General features: G+C 42.0%; 1 protein-coding gene across 4 annotated transcripts; it reads left to right on the forward strand.

Annotated features, from left to right (window-relative positions):
• Positions 1-365: 365 nt before the first annotated feature.
• Positions 366-6,960, forward strand: LOC119308974 (ABC transporter A family member 7-like). 4 transcript variants are annotated; one of them, XM_037585107.1, is made up of 18 exons: positions 473-656; positions 1,049-1,433; positions 1,532-1,614; positions 1,714-1,858; positions 3,176-3,289; positions 3,517-3,641; positions 3,735-3,893; positions 3,990-4,152; positions 4,228-4,353; positions 4,434-4,517; positions 4,602-4,963; positions 5,047-5,247; positions 5,344-5,453; positions 5,547-5,631; positions 5,808-5,936; positions 6,029-6,134; positions 6,252-6,340; positions 6,420-6,719. In XM_037585107.1, the coding sequence occupies exons 1-18, from the start codon at positions 582-584 to the stop codon at positions 6,717-6,719; spliced, it is 2,841 nt and encodes a 946-aa protein (XP_037441004.1). In that variant the 5' UTR covers positions 473-581. The 4 variants fall into 4 exon arrangements, with proteins under 4 accessions (XP_037441005.1, XP_037441004.1, XP_037441003.1 ...); XM_037585108.1 differs by lacking the exon at positions 473-656 and adding an exon at positions 366-445 and having other exon boundaries at positions 5,344-5,631; positions 6,420-6,960; XM_037585106.1 differs by having other exon boundaries at positions 5,344-5,631; positions 6,420-6,960.
• The last annotated feature ends 2,006 nt before the right edge of the window (positions 6,961-8,966 follow it).

Here is an 8,966-nt window from a genome sequence, read left to right on the forward strand (position 1 = left end):
CACTGAAGTTGATATTAGGTATGATTTAGTTGCACGCTAAAAACACCGGAGCTACATAGACCATTGGATAGACGCGGTTGAGCGGGTGAGATGGGCTAGATCTTCGCAACTCGCTCTTTTTCTACTGGTATATAGAATGTAGATATGTATCACATTTGTTTTGGATTATACAATGTGTTGAATAATTTAATATAAATTAAATACAGACTGAAATTAGTGAACAAACACAGCAAAATACGTTATCTTATAATTCAAGACGGAAGGGTACAATGGGCACAAAGCTTCCAAAAGTCACATACCCCACAGTCCACATACCTACACAGCTCCAGGGGTGGGTGGAAAACAGCTTGGTCGGCGGATGATCAGAACCAGAGAAAGAAAAGTTTGCCCACACAGAAGTCCGGCCGGCGCGGGAGTCCTTCATCCCGACGGCTATATAACCGGGGTAAAGTTATACCCCTCGATCGGTTTCGTCCCGATTCCCAACTCTTCTGATTCTGAACGCCTCCATGCGCATCTCCTCTTCCCCATCTCCCCGCCGCCTCCTCCTCCTCCTCCTCCAGACCTAAGCCATCCTCCCCATGGATTCCCGGAGGCGCCCCGCGGGTTTCCTCACGCAGGCCAACGCGCTCCTCCGCAAGAACCTCTGCCTCCAGGCAATTTTCCTACCTTGCCTGTTCGCTTTTATCTACTTCTGCGCTGTGTTGATACGCCGCTCTGTGTGCGCCCGCCACGTGCTTGTGAGTATGCCTGCACGGTTCTTGGGGATGCCGCCGGTGGGTCGACCGCGGGAAGTCCCGTCGATCCGGCATGTTTCGAGAATTTCCAGTGGCGCCGCTGAACTTTTTGGCTCCAGCTGAGTTCTGCATATATCTGTCGGTCCAGCTTTTCTAGGATTTGACGGCGTTTCAGACTAGTACACGGCAGCATGGAACGCCACATGTTTCTTAAAATCTTGATGCCCTTTAATAATAACATTTCTTATAGACATGCACATTCTTATAACGCAGTAATGCAGCATCTGACTCTGTTCGTGACTGCGATGCAGAAACGGAACCTCAAGACAAACATTGGCATCACCATCTTCCCGATCCTCATCTGCGTTCTGCTTCTCGTGCTCCAGAACATCATCAACAATGAGCTCGACAAGCCCAAGTACAACTGCGGTTGCGCCTGCGTCGACACCGACATGTACGGGACCTGCAAGAAGAGGGAGTGCGGCGTCCAGTACTCGACACTGGAGCAGGTCTGGAGCTGCGCAATTCCCAGCCCGCCGCGGTGGCCAGCACTGATTCAGGTTCCCCAGCCTCAGTTCCGGGCTGTCAGAACTGTCTCCCAGCCATTTGATGATTTGCCCGATCCCTCATGCCGTGACTCTTTGTCTTGCCCCGCCACTGTCCTCATCACTGGAAAGGACCGAGGGTTTGCTGAAAGTACGTGCTTCCACAATACAACACAATGCATATCAACTGTTCAAAATTAAGATCAATGTATCTTACTTGTTGAGTACTTCCCGTTTTCCAATCGACAGGTATTGCAGGAGGTCTGTTTCCTGTTTTCGCTCCCACTCTTAATGTGACAGATTATCTTGATGCTCTCTCCAGGATAGTTGTTGTGAGTTCCTTCGATGCCTAATTAAGCTTTTTCCCTTGTAAGTTGCATGGCTTCTTTTGTTGTGTTTACGGAAGTACTGGTTGCGTTGATTTGTCTCAGGGTTCAGACACCATTCCATGGTATACACAATTGATAGAGCCCGCATTTTCTTCTTCGGATACTTTGTATCTGCTCCAGCCTCAGTGTGTGCCCTATTTGTCGCAGACCATTTCATATAACGCCAGGGGCATACCGCTCCAGCTAAGTAAGTTAAAACTTCCTTCCCTAAGGTATTTAATTTACAGTTTTGTATTGGGAAACTTAAATTAATTTACTGGAAAGTAGCTTAAGTGTAGATATGTGACGTACTGTTTTACACCAAAGTTTATTTGCATTTGAAGGAACTCTATTTAGATGTGGACTTTCAATAGTTCAGTCTTTGATGGGTGTTTCCTCGAATACGCAAGTGACCTGCACATCTTTGTTTTAGAAAGAAGAAGACCACAGAATGACAAATACAATAACGCCCTAGGCTTCAAAATGACTGAAAAACATAAAAGAAGATGAAAAAATACAGAAACACCAAAAGGTCCAAACTTTGCAAATGGTAGTTACTGTGGACTAGCAGAACGATCTCGTACAGCTCTAAGTGTCGTGTGACTGCAAGTGCCTTTACATCGGCGTTGGAATATTCATAACTAGTTGAAGTGCATGCCTTTTTGTGTGGAAAATAACTGAAGCATGCAAATATCTAAAAAAACATGCTTCTGTATAAAGATTTTCCTAATTATATTATACCCTCCGTCCCAAATAAGTGTTTCAACTTTGTACTAACTTTAGTACAAAGTTGTACTAAGCTTGAGACACTTATTTTGGGATGGAGGTAGTACTTGACAATTGGTGTAGCTTCTGTTTAGCGGTGGCAGGGTAAAACATAGTGGTTCAGAATGGTGGTCTAGAGTAAAACAAGCGTACTGCACAGCCGAGAGAGCAATGGTACCGTCGTAGCGATGTGAGGTAGCAGCTGTAGCGACGTGTACGTTGAAATTGCAGTTTTCTTTGGCAATATGTGTGTATTATGTCCCGTAAATAAATACATTGTATTTATTCCATGTTAGTTTTTTTTTGCAACAAACCTTTCTGTATATACAGTTATACACGTAACTCAAAGTGATGAATATTTTCATAAAATGATCTGGGAATATAGCGTTCGCTATAGCACCCACTATCCAATATCCGTTATAGTGAAGCTAATCCACTACAAAGAATACAAATCTTCTATTCAAAACATGGATCATAAATAATTCATAATTCGCTTTCACATTTTCTTGTTTGCTTTCTGCTTTTAATGCAATCAGACAGGAACAAATTGACTAGTTACTATGTTAGAGAAAAACTAATTGTGAATGAAGAAAGTGGATTTTGTATCTTGGTATGATTATAATTACTGGTACTGACTACGGAGCACTGACTTTTTGTGTAGTCTGTTTGACCAGAATAATTAGACATGTTAATCTTTTGTTTGGATTCTTTTTTAGACCTGCTATTATTGCTGCTCTGATGTCTTTACGAAATGAACCAGATATACAGTGTGTTGAAGGTGTGTTGTTGTGGCGTGAGAGTACATCAGTTATCAATGATGAATTATTAAAGGGTTATACACAAAGAGGAGGAAAAACAAACGAGTTTATTGCAGGTTATCTTCCTATCTTTGTAGCACCAATTTTTTGCCTCTTTGCATTTGTAGCGGGTTTGCACAGCAGTGAGATTTTGTTAAGCAATTTCATAATAAACTGGCTTTTGAATGATGCCCGTGTTATTAATAATTGCTTGAGCCCATCTACCTAAGTATGAGAATGAAATTTCATTAGCAACACTTATTTTGCATCTATGTATACTGTATAGTTGTGTTCTTCTTTGCAGGTTATGACTTCTTGAGCTCAACGGAGTATGGCCTCGGTATAAATGTTTGGTACAACTCTACCTATAGCGGTAAAACCGCATTTTCATTTATCGCAGCATTACGAGTTCCACGCTTGGTGAATGCCGTATGTGCTCTGTTTCCCATTAATTCATCTCTGAGTAATTCCAATTTATTGTGGAACATGGCAGCTTTTATTATATCGTGTTTGTTTCTATAGGTATCCAACGCATATCTCAAATATATCCGAGGACCTGGGGTGGAAGTGCTATTGGAATATGTAAAAGATATGCCCAAAGTTGGAACAAGTTATAGGTTCGACCTCTCTTCTCTTATCAGTCCGCTATTCTTCACATGGATCGTTGAACTGCTTTTCCCAGTGAGTATGATGAGATGTAACATTCCTTAAGTGCACTTAAAAATGTTGAATGTATTACAGAGTCAGTAGAGCTTGGAAATTAACTCTCCTTTCCAGGTTATGTTGACGTATCTGGTGTATGAGAAGCAACAAAAGTTGAAAATTATGATGAAGATGCAAGGTCTGAAGGACGGACCTTACTGGATGATATCTTATGGTTATTTCTTCGTTCTATCGGTTGTGTATATGACATTTTTTGTGATTTTTGGATCCTTGATAGGTAATGAGTTTTCACAATTTATTTACGAGTATTCTTGAAAGAACCAATTTTACTCATGAAGCTGCTTTTGTGCAGGTCTCAATTTCTTCAGAGTCAATAACTATGGCATACAGATTGTTTTTTTCTTTGTCTATATAAATTTACAGATTGCTTTTGCCTTTTTTGTGGCATCTTTCTTTTCATCTGTCAAGATAGCCACAGGTCAGTGACTTAAACCTGTAATACCTAAGTCTAAATTTTCTTCTTGGAAGTGACAAATTTCGTCTATCCCCCTTCTGCAGTGATTGGTTACATCTATGTATTTGGCTCTGGCTTACTAGGGGCCTTTCTTTTCCGCTTTTTTATTGAGGACATAAATTTTTCCCGTAAGTTGCTGGCCTAGCCAATCTGCAATTCGATTTATATGTTATATGGCCATATGCATAACAAGGTTCGTATTGCCTACTCAGGTGGTTGGATATTAGTTATGGAGATTGTCCCAGGATTTTCGCTCTATCGAGGACTGTATGAGCTTGGTCAATATGCATTCTCTGGGAATGCTATGGGAGCCACTGGCATGATGTGGGAAAATTTGAAAGACCCAATCAATGGAATGCGTGATATCTTGATCGTAATGACTGTAGAATGGGCATTAATGCTTGTGTTAGCATTCTATTTGGATCAAGTCTCTTCAATAGGTGGCAGTGTCGGAAACCCCTTACTCTTCTTTAGATGTCTGCAGAATAAACATGCACCACCATTACAAAGTAGCTTTGCGCAGCAGAATCATAAAGTAGCCGTTGATATGGAGAAAGCAGATGTTGCTCAAGAAGTAGGTTACCTGCCATAGTTTGTCACTTCCATCTTTTTCTACAGCACATTTGCATTAATACTCATGCGTTTATATCTATTCAGCGACAAGTAGTTGAGCAATTATTGATGGATTGCAATGCAAACCAAGCTATCATCTGTGACAATCTGAGGAAGGTTTATCCTGGAAAGGACGGAAACCCAGACAAGCTGGCTGTTCGAGGATTATCTTTGGCCCTACCAAAAGGCCAATGCTTCGGAATGCTTGGCCCAAATGGAGCTGGGAAAACATCATTCATTAGTATGGTACAGTACTGAAACAGCATGCAGTGGCATTTTTTATAGAAGTTGCATAAAGTATTGCCACACACCTTGATTAACTTTGATCTGATCTGTCCTCAGATGGTTGGACTTACTAAACCTACATCTGGTACTGCTTATGCACATGGAATGGATATAAGGATGGATATGGATGGCATATATACAAATATGGGCGTGTGCCCACAGCATGAGTATTTACTGCAACTTATAGCTCATCTGGCCATTAGCTTTCTTTCCCACATCACACTGTCTTATCATGGTAACTGGTCTTGTCTGAAATGCAGCTTACTTTGGGAAACATTGACGGGAAAAGAGCATCTATTCTTCTATGCTAGGTTGAAGAATCTTCAAGGTGCTGCATTAGTGAAGGTACATCTAATCTCTGTAACTTCGTTTTAGTCTAGTACTTGCATTTCATTGTAAGAGAATTCAAGCTACTATCTTCATTCATCAGCCATATTATTCAGCATCTCAATGTATGTACAGTATTATTCTTCAGCATTGCTGGCCCCATTTAAACACATCAACTTTTCTTTCATTATCAGGCTGTTAATGATTCTCTGAAAAGTGTAAATCTGTTTCATGGTGGTGTTGGTGATAAGCAAGTGGGAACGTACAGCGGAGGCATGAAAAGAAGGCTCAGTGTGGCAATATCATTAATCGGAGACCCCAAAGTATTCTTCTTGTTTTTATGTTTCAAGTTTCAACCCTTCCTGTAGAAATCTATTTGCAAATTGGTTATGAAGCTGAAGGAAACATTCCTTAGGTTGTCTACATGGATGAGCCAAGTACAGGACTAGATCCGGCATCAAGAAATAACCTGTGGAACATTGTGAAGGAGGCTAAGAGAAACCGTGCAATTGTTCTTACTAGTAATTATGATTCTTTTCCCTGTCCACTCATGCATCTACATCATAGACTCCCCTGTCCACCACTTTACTGCATCTGAAAATAACAATGAATATCGTCTGTTCCAATGTATCTGACAGCACACTCGATGGAGGAGGCAGAAGTACTTTGTGACCGACTTGGTATATTCGTCGATGGCGAGTTCCAATGCCTCGGAAACCCTAAAGAGGTATACATCAGCTTCTTAAATCTGAAATATTACTGTAGCAACAATTCTAAAAATTATTTACCACTGTAATGCCATACAGCTGAAGGCAAGATACGGGGGTGCATACATATTTACAGTGACAACACCACCAGAACAAGAGTCGGAGATTGAACAGCTAGTCCATCGCCTGTCACCAAGTGCAAACAAGATCTACAATCTTTCTGGCACTCAAAAGTTTGAGCTGCCAAAGCAGGAGGTGAGAATAGCCGATGTCTTTCATGCAGTCGAGAGGGCGAAAAGCAGGCTCAGCATACATGCTTGGGGTCTCGTTGACACTACCTTGGAGGATGTCTTCATCAAGGTTGCCAAGGGAGCACCGGTGTTCAATGATGTTGCATAGATTGTAACCTGGAGAGTGTCTTCGCCATGGACGGCCAAGGGACACCCCAACCCCAAGCATTCCATGTGACTTCGTAGATAATCTTGTGAGTTCATAGCATGTAGGTTCTGTTTGGGTAAAAATTCATAGCATGTAGTTTTTTTTAAGGGAAAACATTATTCCTACATGATATTTGATGTGGTTCAACTTTTCGAGAGAAATGCAAAAAAGAAAAAGGAAGAACAGAGACAGATTCTTGACAGTGCTATTGCAGAACAGAATCGTTGGTTGCTTTACTTTGTCAGATTTATTTCCTGAACACTTTCTAAAAGTGAAATTCCATTTTGCATTCCCGAACACCTTGTTCAACCCGCAAACAACCTAACATTTTGTACTTATTTATTTCCAAAGTTTTAAATCTGGATCACTTATAGTTTGTAAAATCTTTTGACATGATGTTGATATTTTTAAATATAAATTTGGTCAAACTTTGTTGAGTTTGACTTGACACAAATCTAATACGCGGAGTGAAAAGAGACCGGAGGGAGTATTTTGTCGGGATGTGCGAAAACTATATGCATATATAGTTTTTTCTTGGAAGATACTTTTATAATACAACAAATATTGGGATTTATATTTATATTCTAGCTGAAGTTAAAGGTCAAAAAGAATTTGGGTATGTCTAGACGCCATTCCTTTTAAAAATCAGCAGAGAGCATTTAGTAATTTTTAAATACAAATGCTCTCCTAATTTTCATCATATTTTGCTTCATGTATTCTGTAAATATATTAGTAATTTGGTAGTAGAAACTAACGACCAAACTTTGTATTTAAAAACCGTACTAACTCAACAAAGTTTGTACAATGTAGAGTAACAACGATGAGGCTCCCATACAAACGGATGAAATAAGCGCAGACGAGCAGGCAGCCGCACACGGAGAGTTAACCGACAGGCGACAGATAAAACTATGATAAGTTGATCAAAGACCGTGATTTACGGCGTAAGCATAGGCGACATGTGCGACTAACAGTGTACTCCTTGAACCAAGTACGTATTACACGTTGGTTCTTTGCTCTGACGGTGATCATTTCAATTTCGTGACATGCATGTGAGCGTGGTTCGAATTTCCTCTTGTTGACTTGGTCTCAGGAGGCCCGGCTGGTCAAACGTACACAGCTTCTGGCCGCCGGTGCACGTGAGAGAAAGGAGGAGAGTCCACGTGCACATGCCACCTCAGTCAACAAGAATATTTCGAGCCGAATGTACGTGCCTACCAAAGACTTTTGCCTTGAGTATTTTCAGACAGCTAGGGCAAACTCTCCTCTTCGAACTTTGTTGATGAGTATGCGGATTTGCCTTTCTTCTGGCGCTTCGGCGGCCGGTGATGGAGAGGTGATTCTAGGTGCCTTTGTTCTGGCTAGTAGTTTAAGTTAGTTTTTAAATCCTCGCATGTGCGGTGCTCGAGCAGATGACAACGTTTCTTCTTTGAATTTGTCTTTCGAGCTCTGATCCTCCTCGAGTTCGTCCATCGAAATGTAGTTGACGAAGCTCCCGCATGGATTCCCGTTGTCTGCGTTAACTTAAGATTTACTCGCTGTCTGTGTGCAACGGCGAGATTTGTTGGCATTTGTTTCAGATTTATTCAAGAGTCCGACATAACAACTGCGGCTCCAGGGGAGCGGCGTCCGCGGCTCGTTCTAACATCGGCAGTGGTTGTTCCGTGGTCTAGAGGTGTTGATGTCATTTTTATCATATTCGAGGTGATTTGCATTGCTGATTAAAACTTTATAATAAATCTGAAACTTTTTTAGGAAAGAAGTACGTGCCTACTGTACTACGTACTACACTTTAGAGCCGAAAATGGCAAGAAGAAATTCATGCATGCATAAATTAGTCATCACGTTGCTGCTTCTGCGTGACGGCTAAGAAGGAACTTTGCAGGGAACAGCTCAACCAAACGCAACCACTGCTCCGTCCCAATCAATCATGGCACTGCCACCAGTCTCGGAAGGAATGCCAGGCAGGGCAGAGACCCGTCCGTCCGTCCCGGTCCCATTCCGCAGAGCCGCCGGCCACGTCGGCGCACACGTCCTCGGCCGCGTCGGCGCACGCTGGAAAAGCCGTCCACGTCGGCCACGTGCTCGCGAAAGGAGAAAAAAAGGGGTGAGCGAGGAACATCTGTGCTTTTCCTCCGCTGCCCTGTCCTTCTCTCTCTCCTCTCCCTCTCGGCGCAATCCATCCATTATTCTCTCGCTTATTATTATTCC

Source organism: Triticum dicoccoides, chromosome 5B (assembly GCF_002162155.2).
Source record: "Triticum dicoccoides isolate Atlit2015 ecotype Zavitan chromosome 5B, WEW_v2.0, whole genome shotgun sequence".
NCBI classification, from domain to species: domain Eukaryota; kingdom Viridiplantae; phylum Streptophyta; class Magnoliopsida; order Poales; family Poaceae; genus Triticum; species Triticum dicoccoides.

Bases quoted from the DNA above. Each gene is read 5' to 3' on its own strand.
- LOC119308974 (XM_037585106.1), top strand. From the start codon at position 582: ATGGATTCCCGGAGGCGCCCCGCGGGTTTCCTCACGCAGGCCAACGCG. The intron at 4,518-4,601 runs GTAAGTTGCTGG...TTGCCTACTCAG, and splicing joins TGAGGACATAAATTTTTCCC to GTGGTTGGATATTAGTTATG. The intron at 6,341-6,419 runs GTATACATCAGC...AATGCCATACAG, and splicing joins GCCTCGGAAACCCTAAAGAG to CTGAAGGCAAGATACGGGGG.